This window comes from Electrona antarctica, assembly GCF_951216825.1.
Source record: "Electrona antarctica genome assembly, chromosome: 8".
Classification (NCBI taxonomy): domain Eukaryota; kingdom Metazoa; phylum Chordata; class Actinopteri; order Myctophiformes; family Myctophidae; genus Electrona; species Electrona antarctica.
In genome coordinates this window covers 54,474,529-54,499,994 of record NC_136789.1, presented here as the reverse complement: position 1 = coordinate 54,499,994, position 25,466 = coordinate 54,474,529, and the positions used below count along the sequence as shown (strand labels likewise).

Genomic DNA, 25,466 nt, shown 5'->3' with positions numbered 1-25,466 from the left:
GCTTACAGCGAGTAGAGCGAGTCTCTCTACTCTCTCTACTCGCTGTAAGCACTGGACCAGGGCTAAATGCATGGCAGGTAGTCCTACATTATAATTCATTCTGAGTTTGTTTTTGTTCTGTTGAAAATAATGTTTCATGAAAATGTGATTTCTAAAACCGCTTTCATGATAATTCTGCGGGGAACTCGGAGTAGTGTGTTGGTTTCAACCTGGACAAAATAGAGGGAAGGACGAGGACCGTTTCCGTCCTTCTCTCTCGCCCGGATGGAAACACCAAAACAAACAGCAGAGAGTGAACGAACGTAATGATACAGAGAAAGTCTGATATATTTTGCAGTGAACAAAACATTGTGTAACTTCTGTCGGAGATTGTCTTTGTACAACGGTCTGTGTAAAGAGTGACAGACTCGTTACAAGTTTAAAGACGGTTTGTTTTGTACAGAGTAGTATAAAAAAAGAGAGTAATGACACTCCCGTTGACTCCCATTGTAAGGCTGAAAAAAACGTGACGTCACAATTTAGCCCGAAGGAGGGTCTTTTAGTTCTAAACATTGCACCGCTCGCTCGTCCAGCTCCATTCACAGCTGGTCTCTGGACGCACGTTCGCAGGTAAATTGACGAAATTACGGCATTTTGGGAAGTTTTAACGCATTAACAGACATCTCTTCACTTAGTGAATAGAGATTTGAATATATAACTAGCTTCAGTTAATGTTTATTGTAAGAAAATAGCCTAGTTAGTGATGCAGTGTTAGCAGCAGAGATGCATGGCATGAACACTGCTTTCACCGTCGGCTCTTTCTACCAGCTTTTAGTTTTCTTTGGCATAAAACGTTTATATAACCTTATTGTTAAACTTATGTTCAACCAGTAAGTAAGCAATTTGGCATGGAAAAAACCGCTACAATGTAAAAGTAAGTCTCACAATACAATAAAAACAGTTGACAATGGAGAAAGTGTCTACTTGGATGGGGGTGCAACATGTTGTAAACGGAAATGAAACATTGCAAGCTTTTTTGAAACAAATAGAAGCATTTTTTCCAGTTTTGTATGACTAACGCTAATGATAAACAGTCGAGATTAGAACCCCACTTACCCATTTTAGAGGCGTTCAAGACAAGTGTGTTTTCTGAAGGTGAAGGTATGTTTTTATTAGCTCTGGACCTGAGCTCGTTTTTTATTTACGTTTTAATCAATCATAATCAATAAGCATGTAAATTGGAAAAACGGTATTAGTGAACTTGTCCTGAACATTGTTTACCTGGGGGGAAAAAAATAATTTTGTATTTAATTTGCACAAATCATAACTAAATAATTGCGATTTTTTTTTTGTGTCTCCCCAACCCGTCCTAGTTCAAGCATTCTCTACCGGATCAACATGCTGAGGTCCCGGAGGCGGTGTGTAATACTCTGTGTGTAATAGGCTTTACAGTAATAATTATATATATAAGAAAAAAAGATCCAGTCCAAGGGTCGGAAGGGTCCTGGAAAAAAGTATGCATTGTTTTTGGCCATTGGCCACATTTTCCAAAACATGTAAAATATTACACAAAATATGTAACATATGTAGTTTTTTGCCGAACATGTGTGATTGCAGCCTAATGTGTACCGGATGTGATCCTATGCCCTCGGATAGGTGGTGTAGCAAAAAAAGTTGCACGAAATTCTATTTCTATATACTCATTATGCTTTTTGCTACACTGCCTGTCTTTGGACATTGCACACAGGAGTAAGATGATAAACTTTATTTGCAGACACGATGGGTCCAATATACAAAAACAGATAGCCTACTACATATCAGGATATCACAGTCCATATCAATTAAAATACATAAAAACATTGCCTCCAGTGTTTCCAAAAGCAAGAGGAGAACCTGTATGATCCCTGTTAAGACCACAATTAATACATTCTTTGACTCCTTTAATCTACACATAAATCTACAAATAATAAGAGACTCATAATTGCGCTCAATGATTGTTATATAGGTCTGGAAATTGGGTTAATTATTCTGGAAAAGTTTTGGAAATTCATTGGTAAAAATGTGTGGGTATCCTGGCTTTGAGCACACAGAATAACCTTTCCTACTTCCAGGCCCCTTCCCTTGTTACCGATGATACTAATTAAGGCTCTTGTAACATAATTAAAAACATTTAACTGGCCGAAATCCTTTTTTTAACTTAAAGATTTTCACATTGAAACATTTACAGAATCAGATGTGGTCGTGAACCGAGCACTGAACAAGCCTCCACCTCAAACCCCACTGAAGATACTGCATCACATCACTGTGGAACTGACAATGGTAAGTGCTAAGTTAATACCAAGTGTATCTATATTATTTACCTCTGTAATTTATTGCTGGTGGCAGCTACTGACAAAGTAGTCAAAGAAAAACAAATCTAATTATTTTTTCATGAAAGCCCACTTAACTGCATCAAAATGTATATGCTGCCTGTAGTTGGTAGTCATTGTCACACCATGGCATGCCTGCTGTGAGCATAGATATTAAAATATATATAGATGCCTCATTGACCTGTCTGCAACGGGAGGAGGAAGTCAAGCGGAATCTTGAAGGCATGCGCCTCTGATTGGCCTACCGAACGTCCCCTTGCGTTCTTCTTATTTTGCTTCCACTATGCTTCGCAAGGAATCTCGGGACAATCTTGCCAATGCAATCATGCATCGCCATCACTTCCCGGCTCCCGTTGCCTCCATGTTGCTTTCTGTTGAGATTCAGACGCCCCAGAGCCAGAAGAGGCATCTACCTTTATATGTCTATGCCTGTGTGAGTCCCAGCTGCCCCATCGTTTGGTGTGCATGTATGGGCATATATGTGACCCTCCTTGAGCTTGTAGCTACCATACGGCTGCCTCTTGAGATGGACTCATGGACACACTCTTGGATGGTGTATTGTGATGGGCAATTTATCTCCAAAAGTCTAAAGGTTGTACTATCACCTCCCTCTTATGAATGTCCTGTCTGAAGTGCCAAGGTGTGGAGTATGAGGATTTAACACAAAGCCACATGGTGAAACTAGATTGCCTGTGATTACTTTTGTTTATTTTACAAATGCACAGCTCTTTAGAATCATTTTTTATTTAAGTATTTGGGATATTCTACTGTTAGACTGATGATTTTTGGTTTACCTATGGTCCTCAATGACTATTTCTATGCATTTGAGGAATTACATTGTGTTGTCCTTGCTTACTGTCGCTCTGGATTAAGACTGTCTGCTAAATGTCTAAATCGTAAATACAAATTAGGATGTTTCATGCAGAATTGAAATGCTCTTAAAAAAACACTTCAAGTCTATTTAACAAATTAATAATAATCACTTGCACCTTAATGCTGCAGAGATTAATCCTAACTCATTTGATGCCTAAATAGCCTTTCCCCTGGCGCCATATTTTGGCCAAACTCTCCACAAGATGTTTCCAAATGTAATGGGCAGATTGTAATGAAACATTCTCAGAGCATTCATGCTTCCTGGAATGTTAACCCTGACTGTTCAAATTACCCATCGTATAGCGCCCACCATCAGGTCAAAATATCACACATGGGGTTGCTCAATTAGGCAAAGAAAAAAAATCACAATTACTTTTGGTCAATGTGATTATTTACTCCTTGAAACCATAGTGTTAACACATTTGATTTTCTCTTTCTTGTTGGCCAAAAGGCTCTTTCCATCATCTCTGCTAGAGCAGAACTAAACATCTCACAGTCTAACTGAGATTGAGTTTGGGTTTTAGGGAGTGAGTGAAAGTGCACATAATGTAAATTAATTAGGGCTGCCATTCTAATCAGATTAATCACAGCTTTAAACATAATTAACCATGATTAATCACCATTCGATTCAAACTATGTCCAAGATATGCCATGTTTTACAAGCTCACAATGCCACACATGTTGAGCTTGTAGATTGGCTATTTTTACTTTTTTTTTCTTTTACTAATTAATGGATCTTGTATTTCACCTAATAGTTTAGATCAGGATGGGGAACAACTATTGACTGCTGAATGTAAGGTCTTTCTCCTGGTGATTTCCACAGAGCACCACAGGGAGAGACTGTCTACTACGGTATCTAGAGAGATGGCTTCCAAAAGACATTCAACATGGTCCAAGGAACAGCTAGAGATGGACTACGGTCCTGGACTGCAACCTGTAGTAAAGCTGTACAAAATAGGTATGTACTGTTTTATTGACTGTGGTTTAAACCTGTAGTAGTTGAATACAAGAACGCAAGCCCCAAAAACTTGCTCGCCCCGGGTGTGGTAGGTTACTTAAAGGACAACAATCAAGGTGTGGATTCACATAATTTGAGAGCACTGGTTTGGTCAAAGCCACGCAAGGTAAACACATCACAAGCAGTAAAATGTACTTAATTTGGGGTTTGAATTACACTTATTTGCAGTGCACCCTATGCCGCCTCTGTTAAGTGAATTCTAAAATGCATGACACATCTGTACGGCCTTATAGTAATCTATACCTGAATGGTAGAAGGGTGGGGTGGGTATACAAGGAAGCATGGCTGCAGACACATTAAAAACAGATTGGCTACTTTCACCTTATTCACATTGGAACATTATTTGTAAATTCTTGGCACCACCAGGTCTGAAGTTATTAAAGTCCTTGTTCAATTCCTTCATTTCAGACCGGTGTGTGGAGTCCAGACTGCAGGTGAAGATGAACTCCCCAGACTCAGCCAGGGACATTTCTATTAAACGGGAGGAACCTGAATACCACCCACACCTCAGTAAGTTTAACCACTTGAACCCTAGCATCTCTCTGCAGGGCTGATGGCTGATCTACACGCTCACATCGTGTCAAGTATTGTTTTAATGTATCGTATCATAATTTCAAGACTGAAATTAAATATTTGCTGTAATAACGTAATAATTTAGTTAAAAAATCTTCCTAAAAGCTAGATTTGTCAGAACTGCAGTTTGGTTCATCTAAAAGTGTGTTCCCACGGAAAATATTTGTTCAGTCAATGCAAAGACGCAAGTTGGCGTGACGTCAGTGCTATTCACCCCAACTGGCAAATCACAACTGAGGTGATGTTTACTTCACCAACACGTGCGCCTCGCCAGCCCGGATCCGTAGAGCACTCCCCGGGCGACGCACTGTTCCGGAGCAACTGGCGCTTTTAGCCGAAAAGCGCAGATCGACAAGCCGGGAAAAACACACTTTTCAGTGCCGTGGGCGGAGCACCACGGTCAGTTCCAACGGTCCCGCACGTATATACAAAACACTATACGTGCAGAGAAAAGGGGAAAATGTCAGCACTGAATGACACCTTTATGTACCTCCCCTTGTCCTTTGATAGATCTCAGTTTCTCAGGCTAGTTTTGAAAGAAACCAGTCATTCCACATTTTAATGGATGGTGTTGTAGTGGCATTCCACATTTTGGTAATGGTGGCACTGGCAGAGTAGTAGAATGAGTTGTCGATCCCTCTAGTGTTGTGGTTGTCATACACTTTGGAGAAGTTACCTTTACTGTCTACCAATTCCATTTTTATTTGATTAAGCCTGTCTTCTACCCTGAACCAGACTAGCAAAGTGTTTTGGAATTAGGTGGGTCATGGCATGGGTCCCCAGAGGGCTGATGCGAGGGCTCACATGTAACAGACGGCTAGCACCAGGCCAACCCCCTGCCTTGTGTGGGTAAGCCAGGGAAGGCTAAAGGCTATGGGAGAGAACCGCCAGAGAATTGGTGCTGCTCGGAGCAGTGGGGGTCGCCAGAGGTGAGATGTGCAGGCCTGTGTTAGTGGACAGTGGACACACCCCAGCATCTGACCAACCGCCGACCCCACTATCTTGAGGGTTAGTCCAAAAAAGATTAAAGGCTATGGGATGTGTCATGCAGATTTCAAATTATGTCAAGATTATCATACTATTGTCTCCACATGAATATTCACAACCGCAAATAGTTTTGTTTATTCAGGAAGTGCTTTGTGAAACAACTTGCACAGTTGACAAGTGATTTACCAAATACGCTACTCCTTCCTTATTGTGTGGTGTTGTTGAAGTTGAGTGTAAGAGGAGTTTGTCATAGTCTTCTGTAGTCCGACCATTGTTTCTGCATGTCGGACTGTTGGTGTGTCTAATCTTAGTGCGCATCCCCTTCTTAATAAATCCTAATATAGGGTATGCACATGCATAAAGTGAGTGGCAAAGAGAGTTTAACGCAATCTGATTTTTCTGTTTGGATGTATGGGCTGTCAAGGCCAGAAAGTACTTTTTTGCGTTCCCGCATAACGTCTGGGTATGGCGATGATGTCACGTGCATAGACTCTATTAAACTAGCATTTTAATTGTTTCATTCCAGACTGTGTGGAGTCCAGACAGCAGGTGCAGATGAACTCTCCAGACCCAGCCAGACCTGTTTCAGTGAAACAGGAGGAAACTGAAGACCAGACAAACCTCAGTACGTTTCACTGTCTCTCTTCCTTTTTTCTACCTTCAAAGTGTTTTTACAATACAGCTGCAGCTAGCAGCACTATAAACTGTTAAAGTTGCTGTAAGTTGTATGTTTTGGTTAAACAGTTACCGGTATTTATTTTATATTTCCTGTAGCAATGAGTTTATGGAGGAAGACGAGATGTGAAGGCAGTTACTATCCATATAGAGAGCTATTCAACAAATTAATAATAAGCACTTAACCAGCCCATACTTGGTTGACTTGAGAGCTACTTTCAAAATGACCAGCTCAACAAGATCTACCCACCTACAAAATTATGCCATTGCTGAAAATAGTTTAAATATGGAATAGCGGCCTCACTATTACATGACAAATGCACTTGGAATGGGCAATAGAGGGGGAGAAATGGAATAGGGAGGGTTTTTTTTCGTATTTCATTTGTAATGCTACCGGCGTTTGTGCACAGCAACACTCTTGAAAACAAAATATTGCCTTATGGGTTTGAGAAACAAACAGGCCCTTTTGATGTCAATCAATCAAGGCACCTTAATTCAAGTGGCAGATACCAAAAATGTAATTTTCTTTAGTTGCATGTCATGTGATCTACCTGCACATCCTTTGTGATCTACTGGTAGAACAATCTACCTTTTGGGCTTACACCAGATATGAATCCTACTTACCGGTATTTGTTGCCCAAATAGCCTTTCCTCTAGTGCCATCTTTTGGCCAAACTCTCCACTTGACACACAAGATGTCTCAAAATGTAATGGATGTAAATGTAATGTAATGTCATGAAACTTGCTCAGCGCATTCATGCTTCTTGGAAGGGTATCCCTAACAGAGTGTGGGGATGTAGTTTGGATCACATCCTGGTGTGTGAACTACACTTATTTGCACCCTATGCTTCCTCTGTTTTACATTCAACCATTTCTAAAATGCATGACACATGGTATATACTTGGTAGAAGGGTTGTGGGTAGAATTGTTGGTGAGGTGGGTATATAAGGAAGCATGGCTGCAGAAAGATTAAAAACAAATGGGCTACTTTCACCTTATTCACATTACACATTATTGCATGTTCTTGACACCACTAGGTCTGAAGTTATTCAAGTTATTTTTCAATTTTCTTCATTTCAGACCAGTGTGTGGAGTCCAGACTGCAGGTGAAGCTGAACTCTCCAGACTCAGCCAGGGACATTTATATGAAACGGGAGGAACCTGAAGACCACCCACACTTCAGTAAGTTTAAACGCATTTGATGTAAATAGCCGATCTACACATGTGGACAGCCAATAAGAAAAGAGTTTGCCTCTCTGCCTGTCATGTCCGCGTGCACACATGCACAGGTACTTGCAAGTGTGCAATTTATTTTGGCACAGTAACTGCAGCGTTTGCCAGTAGGATTATTTCGTGAGGGTGCAACCGTACAACCTTCGTCAAGTAGTAGGCTACATGAATCACAGTTACATCATCATGAATGGAATAGTTTTGCACGATTAATTAATAATTGAACCATTCTGAAGAAGTGCGCAGTGCACATTAAAGCTGTCATGTATGCGATCCCCCGTGAGTCGGACTGCTGTGAGTGATAATGAGAGATAGCCTGGCAAGGCAGTCATATTCAACGTTTATGGATGAAGGAGGACGTACTGTATATAAGTTTGGAGATCTTACTGACGATGAAAAGATTTAAACAATGGTCGTGCCGCCTGCCAGTCCCAAAAATACTCTCGCATAAGCGAGAGTATAACATTATAGGCTGCGATATACTTGTCATTGGAAATAAATTAGCTGTGCATGCCTAAATGTTATATTTTCACAGGGATAATATTAGTGAGTGTGATCTTCTGCTGCGGTCCTGTGGTCAAAATCCATTTTTGACTGATGTCGATAAAAAAAGGCTTCTAAATCCTAACATTTTTCTCAAAAACCCATGTTTCTATGTCAGTGGTGCTCAACCTTTTTCATGTCGAGGACCCCCAGAATTATCTCTATTGGGCCACGGACCCCCATCTCAAAATATGTAGTTCCAGGGACCCCCCAGAAGCCAATATTTTAGTTAAAAATGTTCGCTCTGAAATATATATTCAAAGGTTTGTGCCACATTTTCACGACTTTTCAAAAATAGCAGACCTACAAGCTCGGAGTGGTGCACTATGAGCTTGTAGATCTGCTATTTATCAATAGCTAAAGTATAACATAATGTTTAAAACACAAAAAGGGGTTCCCGCCCTAAATGGGTTAAAGCACACGGTTGATTTTAACGCGTACGCTAAAGTTCAAAGGATGGATAAATGGCAAACGTTTTGACAGCATGGAGAGGTGATACATTGAACACACAAATTAATCCATTTAGGACTGAGGTAGATTCTAAAAACGTCAAATATATGTATGTTGCTATATACTGTACATGGCAACAAGTATCCCAAAAGGAGTTCCTATCCTGAAAGGTATAGTTACACTTACAAAAAGGGGTTCCCGTCCTTAATGGGTTAACACTTTAGTCACCATCGCAACATCCAGCGACCATAATAACACGATTCCAGCGCTATAAAGATATTTCTTATTTCGGTGGGAATGCACCTAACCATGTGATACCTCCTTTTGTACATAGGACATGGAGGATGGAAAATTGTATTTACTATTTACTCATTAGGATTCCAGTGTTGATTATTATGTTATTTTTCTGCTCCTAGACATCCTGCAGGTGGTTGTGTGTAAAGAGGAGCTTCCCACTGAACAGGAGAGGAGCCCCAGTCTGCTCCAGGAGGAACCAGAGCCTCCACACATAAAAGAGGAACCAGAGGAGATACTACTGCCCGATGGGCCGATGTTGACATTACTAGCAGTGAAAAGTGAAGTCGATGATCAAGACATCTCTTCACACTGCTGTGAAGTTAAAGTGGAACGTGAATGTCACACTGAAGACGGTGATGATTGGGAGACCAGTGGAGGTCAGTCAGTTCAACTCAGGGCCAGGAACTAAGCCTTTCAAGTTGTATCTGTACTCACCATGTCTAACCTCTCTCTCTCTCTCTCTCTCTCTCTCTCTCTCTATCTCTATCTCTCTCAGGAGTGATCTCCCAGTCTTCCCAGACTCGAGTCTTCTACTGTTCTGAGTGTTCATATGCCCTCACATCCCAGGTCTTCCTCTATAAACACATCAGGAGGAGACACCTTGACCTCTACTGCCAAATGATGAGGACTGGACAGATCACCTCAGCAGCCTGTCAGCAAGTCACTAAATCTGAATTCGCCATGAAACAAGCACAAGGGACCTCTCAAAAGGGTCCTCTGCTGAAAAAAACCCAAAGTAACACAAAATACCACTGCAAACAGTGTAACGAGTCATTTTATAGGATAAGTAGTCTAGACACACTGGAGGAAAACCTTCATTGCAACAAGAGTTTCTCTCAGTCAGGTAACTTGACAAGGCACCAGCTTCTCCACATTGAAGAAGGTCAAAGACCATACCACTGCAAACAGTGTAACGAGTCATTCTTTAGGTTAAGTAGTCTAAACACACACGAGCGTATCCACACGCTGGAGAAAAACATTTCTATTGTAAACAGTTTAACATTTTTTTAACGTTAGTGAATTAGTTATAACAACACCAGCATTTTTACACCAAGGGGTAGAAACATGATTAGCTGGGGTTAGGAACCACAGCTCAAGAGAAAATATAAGAGACCACTGGAGACAAAACATGAATATATTTATTTTCTATCAATTACAACCCCCATGACGCCATGGATTAATGGAGATTTATTTTGTGTTATATAATTTTTTAATTTTACCTGGTTGCTGGTCAGTAATTGAGTCTCCGCTTGTCATCAAAAGATTGGCTCAGAAATGCAAACCACTCTTTAAAAGTCTCCGTTTCTCTCTCGTGTTTTATTTTACTCTATTAATCCGATAATGTTTAGTTCCAAAACTCTTCTCAGAATATGCAACTCAAACTGTATTGATAAACCACCTTTAAAAATATGATACTGTGGTCAACCAAAATGGGCTGATTGAATACTTTATGAGCAGTTTTCAGAAAAAAAAGCATAGTTCAATACAAGGACTGCTAGAGAATTTTAACCCAAGAAAGCCTATGGCTGTTTTTCCATTGGGATCCTCATACTCATTTCATCGAAACAGGACAATTACTAATATAAAAAGCAAAACATTACACAAATGAATGATAAACGAAGGGCAGTAAAGGCCAAGTGAGGAAGGTGGCTGCATTTTGCATAAACTGCATAGTGCATACATGTGCATAACAAGTTAATCCCTTTAAACTTGGATCTGAGTTGGTTTTGTAGGTAGGCTATACAACCTTTTTGTCCACACCAGATCTCTGCAAAAAATAGCCGAGCTCACACGTCTCGTGAGCAGATTTTTGGCTGATCCCTGCCACCCCCACCAAAGTCAATGCTCACATAGGCCTACAGGGAGTTGCAGCAATGGAGCCTTGAAGAAATTCATGAATCTCAATCTATATATTTTGGGCATAGAGAAGTCTTTGTTTTAGCTAATAGTCTAAACTGGTAAGAAAGGCTTAAAAGTTAATAACAGAAATGTATGATTTGTTTTTATCTGATTCTCTACTTTAGTATTAAGATGAAGACGAAGTAAATTTAGGAAGTTAATTTAGGCATCTGTTGTGTCTGACCACATTATTTTGTGATATGTTGTGTAATCTTACCCAATGTAAGGTGCTACACTATTTCAATGGCTTTACTGATTATTATATTATGGAATCCAAATTGTCATTCTGAATATAAAAGCATAGTCTGCATTCATCAATGATATATTTACATTAGTTTGAAATGATATGCTTAAAGGTGAATTAAGTGATGTTTTTGTTAAAATACAAGCTTTAAATTGCTCCATATTCTGATGTAATCATTGTTTGTTCCATATCGGAGGTCTCGAAAAATGTATACATTCCAGGTCAGAATAGAAAGCATCCAATCAGGAGGGAGAAGTTAACTAACAGGATTGATAGACAAGTCAAATTGAAAGTGAGGACAGTAGGACACAACCAGCAAACAGAATTGCAATTGCAATATTATAAAATTGAAGCTGCACTATATTGTACTATTGTTTACTGTATATAAACGATGTACAGTACCCGAGAGCAACAGTGGGGTACTCCAAGAATACAGTAGGTGGCGAAAATGCACAAGTATTTTTGCCAACTGCCAATAGAAGAAGAAGAGCAACAGTGGGGGGGCAGGAATCAATACACCAAAAACAGGCAATACACCAAAACAGGCAAAATACACAAACCGACGACTCTGAGACAAACTCGTCGGAATTAGCTAAATAGCACGTCAACTACTGGATTCTTTTCAAACAAGGACTTCACACCGACAAAGGATAATCCTAAAAGTGCAATATTGGTAAGTTTATCTCGTTAGATGGGAATTTACTAGTGATTGGGCTCAAGGGAGGCAGCAACCTAGATGCAGATAGCATTGTAGCATCCAAGTTGCTTGCGGCTAATTCATGCTGTGTCTCATCATCATCTACTCATTTACGATAAACTAAACACGTTTCATCAAGTTGTCTTTAGCTCATTTTAGATGGAACATAAATATAATTGCGAATTGCTCTTAGCTAGCTTTACTTAATGTTAACTTTATGTTAACAGCCAGCGTCCAGCAGCAAAACCTCCCCCCCACGTTGTTGATAGTCACTATTTATCCATGTGGTTAATCTCAATATAAGTGACGAGGTGCAAACATGGCTTGTAAATGAGCAGGATTTGTACTCTGTCCACTGCAATGTTGATGCGATTGTCAAGTGAACTGCTTTTGAATATGCTTTATTATTGTCTTCTTTACAAACATTGCAACAACGCTGGTTATCAAACTGCCCTCCCAAGCCTTCTACAAAAACCTAGGTGTAAAGATGACAATGGTAACAACTGAGGAGGTACTTAAAAAACTGAGTGCCCTTCTACCCCATAAAGCCACTGGCCATGACAATATTCCCTCCAAATTTCTCAGAGACTCGGCCATCTCTATAGCTCCAATCAAACAGGGACTGGTCCCCCAAGATTTAAAACTTTCCAAAGTAACCCCCCTGCACAAGAAAGGGAACAAATTAGACCCCGGCAACTACCGCCCTATTTCTATTCTTAGCTCCATTTCGAAAGTGATGGAAAAAATAGGGTTGAAAAGTATCTTTCCACAACAAAAAATGTATGAATTCCAATCTGGCTTCAGAACATCCCACTCCACTGACACATGCCTCACCACATCAAACATGAGGTGGATGCTGGCAAATACTGCGGCATGGTCATGCTGGACCTCCTAAAGGCTTTTGACACCGTGAACCACTCCATACTGGTTAACAAGCTAAAAGCAATTGGGTCCCCCCCCCTCCCAGTGAGCTGTGGCGGTGCACAAGGAAGCATGCTAGGACCTTTACTGTTCCTAATATATGTAAACGACATGACATCAGCTTGTGACTGCAATTTGTTCCTGTTCGCAGATGACTCAGCACTGCTGGTCTCAGACAGGAACAAACTGCGGGTTGAAAAGGCCCTCGGCTCTGAACTCGGTAACTATCTTTACACCTGGGAAAAACTGAATCCATTCATTTTGGATAAAATAGTAATCTCAGGAAGGTAGATGGCTTCTTAGTTAGAGTGGGTGACAATATTATCACACGAAAAGATGAAATGACCTACATAGGTTCCATCCTGGAGGCAAATCTTTCCGGTGATAAAATGGCCACCAACGTAATCAAAAAGGTCAACCAAAGAACAAGATTCCTATACAGGATCTCCTCACTGGTCAACAAACACCTTGAAAACCCTAACAGGAGCACTCGTACAAGGCTTCTTTGACTATGCATGCACCTCCTGGTACCACAGCACCTCTAAGGCCCTTAAAACAAGGCTCCAGACTTCCCAAAACAAACTGGTCAGGCTACTACTTGGCCTCACTCCCCGAACCCACTTCACCCCTGCCCACTTTGACAGGCTGGAATGGCTTAGGGTTGACGACCGAGTACAGCACCTTGCGATGGGTCTGGTCCACAAGACAAGGGACTAAATTAATTTCGCTCCTATGCCACCAAAATGTGGAACGCTCTACCATTAAGTCATTAAGACTTGCGAATCCCTTGACTCCTTCAAAACTGCTCTCAAAGGGCACCTACGGACGGCTGCAATTCGAAACTGTCCCCCGTAAAATCTGAATCCCCCACCCACCCCTGTTCCCCCTCACTGTATATGTTTCTTTTCCCTTTTTATCTCCTATGATGATTTCCTGTTTTGCCTTTTATAGTTGTGTATATTTGTGCGTCTCTAAATGTTTTGATGAATTGAAAATGGTGTGCCCTATTGTAAACAAGTGTAATGCTTTATGGTGTCGTCCACTCACAGTTAACAGTTTTTGTATTGAGTTGTACTTGAAATGTACTGTAATTCTGCAAACTGTTAATAAATCAATCAATGAATCAATCACCCAGGCCTTTTTTTTTTACCATTTTGGACGTCGGTACCGTCCAAAACTCAAATGGTAACCGAGGGTCCCGAAACCCACCTTTCTGATTAGCCTAAGGGCCGATTCATACTCCTATTTTACTGCTGTTTCGGCGCTGTAGTGCCGAAATGATTTCGGCTCGTCAGAATTTTTCAGTAGCACTGAAGAGCCGACTTTAGGACGGTACCCGCCCCCCCGAATCTAAAATGACGTCACATTGTAGGCTCTACAGAGGCGAACCGACTTTTATTCGGCTCTAAAATAGGAGTATGAATCGGCCCTTAGATTTAGACTCTATACATCTAAGAGCTAAACTTAGGCTACTTTCTGATGTTATTGTAAATGACACAGGTTTTTCTCTTTTTTTTTTTTTTTTAAATGACCTACACCTAAAGTACATTGCCATCGCAATTGTATACACTATTAATGGAATGGGTAAAATTGTTATGTGCAAGTCTCCATCTTGTACAAGAACAAAGATCATTGGCATTAATTCAATTGTATAAAGTATGTTTTCCTAAAGCAGCTATAGAAGCCATTTTAGTTTTTGTATTGTCTGATTATTATTATGATTGCTGTTTTATTTAGCCATATCATTTTGAGATTATTCTAGACAGAGTATTAGTTAATTAGGTTATTGTCTTGGGGCACAGCTCTCAGGCTAACTGTTTATGGGCAGGTGAGTGGGGGGGAATTATGCACCTAGATGGAGATAACACTTTTACCAGCACCATGAATGCCACACTGAAGCGGTTTGTTTTGTAAAATGCACTTTAATAGACAAGTAAATATGCAAACAAAAAATAAAGGCTCATTCATAGTCTGTATTTTCGGTGGTGAGGTGACCACCGAACTACAACATGACGTCACGAGCCGCGGTGAAGAGCAAACCACCGCCCCAGCCCTTCTCTCTGTTTTTACTCACCACCACTCAGCTGGTGGTCAGCTCCGGTGGTCAGCTCACCACTGCAGCGGTGGTCACCACCACCGAAAATCCAGACTGAATGAGCCTTAAGTCAACTTGTGGACAATGATTTCTTTAGCCGGGGGTGCATTTGTCATGCTGTAGTTGTAGGCCTGGAATGACCATGATGTAATGCATGCATGTTCACACACAACAGCAGCTTTGGCAGCAGAGCAGTGGCAACACAGGGATACATTAACTGCAAATACAATTACATTTCTTTCTTTCTTATAAAAAACAACCTGCCAGAGAAGTTTGACACATAAGCAACATGTTTTGTAATACAAATACTGATATTCATTATTGTGAATAACGACAGGTGTTCCTTACTTCAAATAATATCAAGATATTAAAGATGACCATTTGGAATTGTTTTCAAAACCTTTGACCGGAAGTCATTAACAGTTAATTAAACATGAACAAATAAGAATAAAATGGATGGCTGGATCAACTCAAAAAGGGTCCTAGCTTAACACACAGCAGGACTGCATTTGTGGTTTGATGGGACAAATTTAGGTTATCGTCTTAATTAATCCTAAACACCTCTGGGATTTTCATTGTATCATTCCAGACTCTGTGGAGTCCAGACAGCAGGTGCAGATGAACTCTCCAGACCCAGCCAGACCTGTTTCAGTGAAACAGGAGGAACCTGAAGACCAGCCAGACTTCAGTAAGTTTCACTGTTCTCTTTCTTCCATTTTTGTAGCTTCTTATCACATACAATAGCTGCACTACATTATACATTCTACATACAACATACTGCTGTACATTCCCATGCTTTAACAACTGATACAAATTAAAATGTATTTGTAACAACTTGTGGTCTATAATTTGTCTGCTCCTAGACATCCTGCACATGGTTGTGTGTAAAGAGGAGGATTCTCCAGAACAGGAGCAGAACCCCAGTCTGCTCCAGGAGGAACCAGAGTCTCCACACATTAAAGAAGAACAGGAGGAGCTACTTCTAAGACCAGGGGAGTCTGATGGGTCAACATTGACATTACCAGCAACAAAAGAAGAAGAGGATGATGATGAAGACACCCTGTCATACTGTTCTGGAATTGAAGTTGAACTTGAATCAGACTCTGAAGTCACTGAGGACAGTGATGAGTGGGAGGAGACCAGTGGAGGTCAGTCAGCTTTAAATACAGGCAAGACCCAGGCAGGCTTATTTATCCCAGCTATTTTCAAAGTGGGGTCATAGACAGTATCCCCAACGTTCGGTATATCTAGGGACTCTGGGAGTAAACAAAATAAATTTGTCACACAAATGATTGCAAATAACAATTTAATTGTGTTTTTGGCATTGGAAATTGGAACATTATGAATAGTAATTACATTTCTGATAATTCAAAAAAGTGCACAAAGGTGATATGACCATTAACTGAACTATATCAAGAAATTACTGCAATTTTTATACATTTTATAATAAAACTAGCACTACTCAAAAAATAGCTGATCTACAAGGTTCAACTTCAAACTTCACCGTCAACATCCTTTATTCTGTTCCTTCATTCCAGAGACTCCAGACCGGTCTATGGAGTCCAGCCTGCAGGTGAAGATGAGTTCTCCAGAAGCAGTTTCTCCAGAGCTCCCAGCAGCAGGACGGGGGAAGAGACCGAGACAGTTACCGCAGCACTTCCACGACGTTGACTTGGGTGAGTGGGTTTTTACTGGGGACGCTGGATGGTTGGGCTGTTTAGCATCATATTCAATCAGTCAGTTGGCCAAAAAAAAGGGGGGGGGGAGCATTTTGTCCCATAGACACTCCAAAGGAAAGCACAGCTCTTTGATTAGGGGTGTCAAAAAAAATGTACGATTATGAACTGAATGAATGCTTGGTTACAGTTACAGGAGTTTTCACTACATGGTGTTTGTGATATGAAATGTAAGCTTACCCTAATCACAGTAAGCATCATGTCTTCAGTCATTTTCAAGTTACTGTAGTCACTTCAGTTCAGCACAGCTGAGGTGTTTGTCAACCAGGAGCCAGCTGACCCTCATTGACAGACAAAAGGCATCAAGGCAACTCGTTAGTGTGTCTAGTCTCTGTGCCTAACACAAGTGATTGAGTTCAAGCTGTGCAATAAATACATTATATTATGGGTTTCTGCATTCTTTGCATGTGTGCATTTTTACTACCAGCTAGCCTAAGCCTACCAATTTTATTCATTTTACAGCAGTTTTTACTTTAATGTATTGTTCTGGTAACTGAGTGAGATTTTGGATTTACCTTTGTGTGTTCACATTATTCAGTTGATAAAACCTTTACAATACGGTTTTTTTAAGAAATGTTCATTTTGAATAGAGAATTGTTTTGAATCTGGAAAAAAATGTTTTTGGATTGAGAATGGAGTTGAATCGAGAAAAAAAAACGATTTTGAATCGAATCGTGCCTAATTGTGTGCTTTTTCGTATGATGGGTCCTTTCACACATGTGTTCCTTTTTTCTACTTGATGATTGTATGATTGTTCTTGTGTAATAACGATGTATTAAGAGCAGCTGAACCACATGATCTGTTTCTAAGTGGTTAATTGCTGGACTGGTTTGTTGCTCTGTGTTTTGTTAGCCATGATGACGACCGGTATACTGTAGGTCGAAACATGTTGGTTTAATAAAGCTTTCCTCCTTTTATACTATTAAGTGTGCCTGGGTCTCCGCTTTTTTCTTATTAAAGTCCTTGTTAAATTTTCTTCATTTCAGACCAGTGTGTGGAGTCCAGACTGCAGGTGAAGATGCACTCTCCAGAGTCAGCCAGGGCCATTCATATGAAACAGGAGGAACCTGAAGACCACCCACACTTCAGTAAGTTTAACCACATTTGCTGTAAATAGCCGATCTACGATAGGACAATAGGAAAAGAGTTTGCCTCTCTGCCTGCCATGTCCGCGCACGCACACACACGCACATGCACGACAATGCGCGCTGACGGCACGCTCAACACCTAAAACAAAGCAAGCGGTGGCGCCGTCTATACCTGCAGTTTTTTCCAACTCAGACTCCTATCTAAAATCAAACCATATCTCCCTCCCAAACAATTGGAAATGGCCATCCATGCATTTATTTCGTCACGGTTAGATTACTGCAATGCCATTGTATGTCGGCATCACACAGTCTTCTCTTAGGCGCTTGCAGCTGGTTCAAAACGCAGCTGCTCGCCTCCTTACGTGCACCAGAAAACGCGACCACATCACCCCTATTTTAGCTAGATTGCACTGGCTCCCTGTCAAGTTTCGAATAGATTTTAAGATACTTTTATTTGTTTATAAATCCTTACATGGGCTGGCCCCCTCATACTTATCTGACCTCTTGGATGAGTATACTCCAGCTAGACCTTTTGAGGTCTTCCGGCCAGCTGCTTTTGACTGTTCCCCCATCCAATTTAAGATCCAGAGGTGATCGTGCCTTCGCTGTTGCAGCACCCACTCTCTGGAATAGCCTCCCTTTTTATATTAAAAGTGCTCAGTCCATTGAAGTCTCTTCTCAAGACTCATCTCTTTTCTATGGCCTTTGATCCTTCCTGATCTTTTTATTTTTGTCATTTGAACTGTTTCATTTCTTGTTGTTACTTGTTTGATGTTTTTGTATTTTGTATGCATAACTGTCTCTAGATTTTATTGTGTAAAGCACTTTGGTCAATCTCGATTGTTTTAAATGTGCTATATAAATAAAGCTTGATTTGATTTGATACCTGGCTGGCAGGCTCCTTTGTTATGCTTTGCATAACATTACCCATTTCACTTCAGGTCACATTCTCACCTAATACTTTGGTAGACTCGATGTGAATGGGCGGATAAATTGGGATATTCCATATTTAATTTGCTGCGGTTTGCCTTCACACTGGCTGTGTCAAGCGAATTTTATCAATGTGTTCAATTCATAAAATACACAGTGAAAGCTATGGTGTTAAAATATACTTCGAGTAATAGTTAGGACTTTTGACGTAAAGTCATGGTAACGGATGCAGTGTGTCGTCGGGGACTTACTGTGTGTGTGCGTGTGCGTGTGCGCGCGCGCCAGCCACTGTTCTTTTGGGCACATGAACGAGGCACAGTGGAGACGGGAGCGCAAAATGATCTGAAGTTTACAATAGTATATATTCCCAGTCCCATTGATGATCCTATCACCATATAGCCTACAATTATTATGCATATGCCATGTTAGCTATACAGTTTATAGATCATGCTGAGCTAAACATGTGTTTTAACTTTGAAGTATTTATATTTAAACAAGATGAAGCAAGTCTCCACTCTCCACTCGGATCCCCACACACAGTGACAGCCCTCCATGTTTACGCACGACAGACAGAGAATATTCTGTACACTGCAGTGTTTTTTACGTTTCCTTAAGCAATAGATTCATGTGCTCGTCCTCATATTTCGATGAGGGCTTAATTCGGTCTCCTTATTTGACCACGTCACATGGTAACCTAACGGGACACCTTTGCACTGCGTAAAATGAATATCCCTTCTCCGTCTCCAACTGTGTTTAGCTCCTTATCCGCCACATGATAGCTTGCTTCATTTCCTTTATTTGCTACGGATTGCATTCCCACCTGCACCGATCGTAGTCAAGTGCGATTGGAAGCGAAGCGAAACCCCAGTTCTTTGATGCGCATTAGGATTCGAATGAAGCTTCACACCTGCCAAATGAAGCGCACTTTCTGACAATGTGCAGCAGGATTTAATCGCAGTAAAGATTTCTGGTGTGAAGGTCACCTTTAGTCACGTGACGTCACACCCTCCGTTACACTGTTATAAACCGATAGCCTAGTATTATTCTGCGAATATCTAGGTGACGACCCACCGAAGAAGACATGCGTCCAGAATGATTCCAGAGGAAAGTTTGTTTCGTGCCTAAACCTGTGCGCCTGCCGACTCCCAGCTGTTGGGAGTTATTTTCATTTTTCTGGAAATTGGAATTAGGCATATAATCATTACAAATGTGAGTTTACGTCCATATCTAAACATCAGCTCCTGGTGGCTATCATTGCGCTAGTGTTGCGTTTTCTGTTATTATAGTCACTTTAGACAATTTAAGTGCACGTTTAGTTTTTTCGATCATCAACAGTATTCATAAATATTGTACTGTACATCCAACATTTCTTTCTGGTTAATCGAAAAGCCTTAGGCTGAAGCTCAAGGCTTTATTTACAAAAGTTCAGTGAATGAACACGCTTCTTTTTTCTTTCCATGTAGCCTACTGTTCATTTACTAAATACTAGCCCACTGATCAGCTCAAAACCTGAAACTCACATGGTTTTTCCCTGACCGTTGTTGGAAGTTCTTGTGATTGTTTTAAAACCACTGTTTTGAAAGCAAAATAATGTAAGCAATGTTGTAATCTCATAATTTAAAAAGAAGAAAAATAAAGACATTAGGGTAAAGAAAAGTTGTGTGATTGTTTTAAGTAGGCCTGGGTGGCATTTGTATAAAACTAAAAGGAAAATAATTAATTGAAACAAAAATAAAAAAACAACAAATTTAGAATAGCTGGTTTTCCATGTGACGTGCACGTGACGTCATTAAAATATTAGCCCTACTAGTTAAAGGACCACTTCACCACTTTTCAACATCTTCATATAATTGGTCCTCACTAATGTTCATGATAAAACACCACGATGTTTTCCTACTCAGTCTGTGTCTCATAGGAAGGCTGTTGGCAGTTCAGAAACCCGTCCACCAGTGACATCATCATTAGGCAGATTTTTTTTTAAACAAGATTTTCTTTAAAATATATTTAGATTTTTATTACCGCGAGAACGATGGCTTCAACTTTTGCATTGCAACTTTTCAGGAAAAGAAAGCCTGCCGTTTCTATTAGCTTGGATTCACCATCGATGATGTTACTGGTGGACGGGTTTCTGAACTGCCAACAGCCTTCCTATGAGACACAGACTGAGTAGGAAAAAATCGTGGTATTTTATCATGAACATTAGTTAGGACCAATTATAGGAAGAGAAGTTGAAAATTTGTGAAGTGGTCCTTTAAACAATCCACAGCACACCACTGCTCGCATGTATGCGCTCATGTGTCTTAAAGCCGTGGTTCTCAACGTTTTTGGCTGGGGACCCCTGTACTGGAAATGCTTTGGCCATGTCTCCCCCCCCCCCCGAGTGGTCACGACCCACGGGTTGAGAACCGTATATATATCCAACTGTATAAGCAATGAAATATTACAAATACAATTCTATAAAGCAATTACTTTGAAATTAAAATCAACCGTGTGTCTTAAAGCACGCAGTTGATTTTAATTTCAAATTGGGAATACACCTAACCATGTGATACCTCCTTTTGTACATAGGACATGGAGGATGGAAAATTGTATTTACACATTAGGAATCCAGTGTTGATTATCATGTTATTTTTCTGCTCCTAGACATCCTGCACATGGTTGTGTGTCAAGAGGAGCTTCCCACTGAACAGGAGAGGAGCCCCAGTCTGCTCCAGGAGGAACCAGAGCCTCCACACATTAAAGAGGAACCGGAGGAGCTACTACTGCCCGATGGGCCGATGTTGACATTACAAGCAGTGAGAAGTGAAGTCGATGTTCAAGACATCTATTCACACTGCTGTGAACTTTGTAAAGGTAAAGTGGAACGTGAATGTCACACTGAAGACCGTGATGATTGGTTGGGAGACCAGTGGAGGGCAGTCAGTTAAACTCAGGGCCAGGAACTAAGCCTTTCAAGTTGTATCTGTACTCGCCATGTCTAACCTCTCTTTCTCTCTCTTAGGAGTGATCGCCCAGTCTTCCCAGACTCAGGTCTTCTCCTGTTCTGAGTGTTCATATGCCCTCACATCCCAGGTCTTCCTCTATAAACACATCAAGAGGAGACACCTTGACCTCTACTGCCAAATGCTGAGAGATGGACAGATCACCTCAGCAGCCTGTAAGCAAGTCACTACATCTGAATACGCCACGAAACGAGCGGCGAGAGGGTCCTCTCAAAAGGGTCCTCGGCTGATAAAAACCCTCATCTGTAAACATTGCAACAAGAATTTCACTCCGCCGGGTAACTTGACAAGGCGCAAGATACAAGGTACAAGATCATACTACTGCATACAGTGTAACAAGACATTCTATAAGTTAAGTAGTCTAAACAATCACAAGCGTAGCCACACACTGGAGAAAAACTTTCAATGCACAATTTGCAACAAGAGTTACAAAAATTGGGCTTGCTTGAAAAGCCACCATCTTCTCCACATTGGAGAAAGTCAAAGACCATACCACTGCAAACAGTGTTACGAGTCATTCTTTAGGTTAAGTAGTCTAAACACACACGAGCGTATCCACACACTGGAGCAAAACCTTACTATTGTAAAGAGTATAACATGAGTTAGTGAATTAGTTATAACAACACAAGCATATTTACACCAAGGGGGAGAAACATGATCCACTGTAGATTAGCTGGGGTTAGGAACCACAGCTCAAAGAAAATATAAGAGACCACTGGACACAAAACATAAATATATTTATTTTATTAATTTTCTATCAATTACAACCCATGACTCATGACACCATGAATTCATGGAGATTTAATTTGTGTTATATAATTTTTTTATTTGACCTGGTGGCTGGTCAGTAATTGAGTCTCTGCTTGTCATCAAAAGATTGGCTCAGGAATGCAAACTACTCCATTAAAAGTCTCTGTTTCTCTCTTGTGTTTTATTTTACTCTATTAATCCCATAATGTTTAGTTCCAAAACTCTTCTCAGCTTATGCAACTCAAACTGTATTGATAAACCACCTTTAAATATGATACTGTGGTCAACCAAAATGGGTTGATTGAATACTTTATGAGCAGTTTTCAGGGGGAAAAAAGCACAGTTCAATACAAGGACTGCTAAGAGAATGTTAAGCCAAGAAAGCCTATGGCTCCATTGGGGTCCTTCATACTCATTTCATCGAAGCAGGTCAATTACAAATATAGAAACCAAATATTACACAAATGATTGATAAACAAAGGGCAGTAAAGGCCAAGTGAGGAAGGCGGCTGCATTTTGCATAAACTGCATTCACGTCATGTGCATAACAAGTTAATCCCTTTTAAATTTGGATCTGAGTTGGTTTTGTAGGTATAGAGGGTATGCGCATACGTAAAGTGAATGGCAGATCGAGTGGCAAAGTGAGTGACAAAGTTAATTTAATGTTGTTTAAAGTCATTTAAAGCAATCAAATAAGACTTTTCTGTTTGGATATATGGGCTATCAAGCCCAGAAAGTAGTTTTTTGTCACTCAGTAGGCATTACCGCATAACTTCCGGGTATGGTGATGTCACGCGCATACCCTCTATAGTGGTATAGAGTCTATACCACTTTTTTGTCCACACCAGATCTCTGCAAAAAAAAAATAGCCGAGCTCACAAGTCTCGTGAGCTTGTAGATCTGCTATTTTTTGGCTGATCCCCACCACCAAAGTCAATGCTCACATAGGCCTACAGGGAGTTGCAGCAATGGAGCCTTGAAGAAATTCCCAAAATCTATATATTTTGGCCATAGAGAAGTCTTTGTCTTAGCTAATAGTCTAAACTGGTAAAGGCTTAAATGTTAATATATATATATATAGCAAAATTGTTTTAATCTGATTCTCTACTTTAGTATTAAGACAAAAAAAATAAACTTAATTTAGGAATTACTGGCATTTGTTGTCTGACCACATTATTTTTGTGTTCACAATACGGTTGAAGTGTTTTTCTAAGATTTTAGTTTTGATAGGTTATGTAATCTTTGCAGATTCGAGTGAAAATCAACCGATAATTCCCAGTAGGTTACTTATCAAGCTGATCTTATCAGTCTTCAAGGTGCTACACTATTTCAATGGCTTGACTGATTATTATTATGGAATCCAAACTATCATTTTGATAGAGTACAGCATTTTGCAATGGGTCTGGTCCACAAGATAAGCTACAGCACCAAGATACCCATGTACCTGCCTAAATACTGTCAACAAAGTCCATGCCCACAACACCAGAGGGAGTTCAACAAACCATGTGCAACCCAGATTCGGCACAAACAAGGGACTAAATTAATTTTGTTCCTATGCCACCAAAATGCAAAACCCTTGACTCCTTCAAAACTGCTCTCAAAGGGCACCTACGGACGGCTGCAATTCGAAACTGCCCCCCCTAAAATCTGAATCCCCACCCACCCCTTTTCCCCCTCACTGTATATGTTTCTTTTCCCTTTTTACCTCTATGATGATTTCCTGTTTTGGCTACCGGTATATAGTTGTGTATATTCGTACGTCTCTAAATGTTTTGATTAATTGAAAATGCTGGGCCCTATTGTAAACAAGTGTAATGCTTTATGGTGTTGTCCACAGCTAAGTTATTTTTTTATATTGAGTTGTACTTGAAATGTACTATAATTCTGCAAACTGTTAATAAATAAATCAATCAATATAAAAGCATAGTCTGCATCAATGATATATTTACATTAATTTGGAAATGATTTGCTTAAAGGTGAATATATCGGAGGTCTCTGTATCCCCAGTCTTTTGTAAATGGAAAATGTATACCTTACAGGTCAGAATAGAAAGCATCCAATCAGGAGGGAGAAGTGAACAGGACTTGTTAACAGTAAACAGGAAGTTTGCAAGTCAAATTGAAAGTGAGGACAGTAGGACACAAACGAACCAGAGACAGAATTGCTATTTCAATATTATAAAATTGAAGCTGCACTATAGTAGGCTACTACTGTTTACTGTATATAAACTATGTACAGTACCCGAGAGCAACCGTAGGGGGCAGCAATATACCAGAAACTGGCATCTAATCTAGACAAACCGACGACTCTGCTCTATGCGACTCTGAGACGAACTCGTAGTAGCTCATCATAATAGCACGTCAAGTCAACTACTGTATTATTTTCAAACTAGGACTTCACAGGCACAGCCACAAAGTATAATCCATTCCAATACGTCCGTAAAAGTGCAATATTGGTGAGTTTATTTGTGAGTTTATGTCGTTTTATACAGTCGGAGAACATAAATATAATTGCATATTGCTCTTAGCTAGCTTACTTTGTTAGCAAAACCTCCCCCCAGTTTCTTACTGATAGTCACTATTTATCCATGTGATCACATGGATTAATCTCAATATAAGTAACGAGATGCAAACATGGCTTGTAAATGAGCAGGATTTGTACTCTGTCCACTGCAATGTTGATGTGATTGTCAAAGTCGAACTTGGAGCTCCATGTCGACTCGTCATTCACCAGACATTGAATCCTTACCAACTAAACATTTGTCATGCTAGTGTCAGGCCTAGAATGACCATTTATAGGTACTGTATGTCAAATGCAAACCCACTTTTCTAATTAGCCTAAGATTTAGACTCGATACAGTCTAAAACTTAAGCTACTTTCTGATGTTATTGTAAATGACAAAGGTACTTCAACTTATAAAAAACGATATGATGATTAATTTGCCCGTCCCTAATAACTATACATGTGTGTATATCTATGTATGGTATGTCCACTCAAAAGTAGACCAATCGCAGCAAGTCACTAAGAAGGACATGAAACGAAAGCCTTAAATGTCTGGTGAAAGGTTGGGTCGTATTTTCTTTTTTTATTATTAGTTTGTTTTTATGGTG

The 25,466-nt window shown here is 40.2% G+C and overlaps 3 protein-coding genes across 11 annotated transcripts in view; all 3 read left to right on the top strand.

Annotated features, from left to right (window-relative positions):
* Positions 1-24,011, top strand: part of LOC306927426 (uncharacterized protein) — a 42,692-nt gene extending 18,681 nt beyond the window's left edge. The window contains exons 1-7 of one of the 6 annotated variants that reach the window (XM_079507164.1): positions 11,332-11,810; positions 15,460-15,538; positions 15,714-16,019; positions 16,389-16,526; positions 17,573-17,674; positions 21,248-21,457; positions 21,606-24,010. In XM_079507164.1, the coding sequence (XP_079363290.1) occupies positions 15,469-15,538; positions 15,714-16,019; positions 16,389-16,526; positions 17,573-17,674; positions 21,248-21,457; positions 21,606-22,207 (1,428 nt within the window). In that variant the 5' untranslated portion in view covers positions 11,332-11,810; positions 15,460-15,468 and the 3' untranslated portion in view covers positions 22,208-24,010. Of the gene's footprint in view, positions 1-11,331; positions 11,811-11,836; positions 12,976-15,439; positions 15,539-15,713; positions 16,020-16,388; positions 16,527-17,572; positions 17,675-21,247; positions 21,458-21,605 lie in introns of those variants that run through there. The other 5 variants (XM_079507162.1, XM_079507161.1, XM_079507163.1 and 2 more) reach the window with 5 other exon arrangements.
* On the top strand, positions 266-11,299 carry LOC306927448 (uncharacterized protein). The gene is made up of 9 exons (XM_079507199.1): positions 266-609; positions 1,353-1,397; positions 2,207-2,298; positions 4,045-4,179; positions 4,648-4,749; positions 6,326-6,424; positions 7,555-7,656; positions 9,114-9,371; positions 9,491-11,299. The coding sequence occupies exons 2-9, from the start codon at positions 1,378-1,380 to the stop codon at positions 10,003-10,005; spliced, it is 1,323 nt and encodes a 440-aa protein (XP_079363325.1). The 5' UTR covers positions 266-609; positions 1,353-1,377; the 3' UTR covers positions 10,006-11,299.
* Positions 24,012-24,673: 662 nt separating the features above from the next.
* LOC306927432 (uncharacterized protein) overlaps positions 24,674-25,466 on the top strand; it is a gene marked incomplete at its 3' end in the record, with an annotated part of 84,007 nt that continues 83,214 nt past the window's right edge. For 3 of the 4 annotated variants that reach the window (XM_079507174.1, XM_079507173.1, XM_079507171.1), the window contains exon 1: positions 24,690-24,811. Of the gene's footprint in view, positions 24,812-25,466 lie in introns of all 4 variants that reach the window. The other variant, XM_079507172.1, reaches the window with a different exon arrangement.

Bases quoted from the DNA above. Each gene is read 5' to 3' on its own strand.
- LOC306927448 (XM_079507199.1), top strand. From the start codon at position 1,378: ATGCTGAGGTCCCGGAGGCG. The intron at 1,398-2,206 runs GTGTGTAATACT...AAACATTTACAG, and splicing joins ATGCTGAGGTCCCGGAGGCG to AATCAGATGTGGTCGTGAAC. The intron at 6,425-7,554 runs GTACGTTTCACT...TCTTCATTTCAG, and splicing joins TGAAGACCAGACAAACCTCA to ACCAGTGTGTGGAGTCCAGA.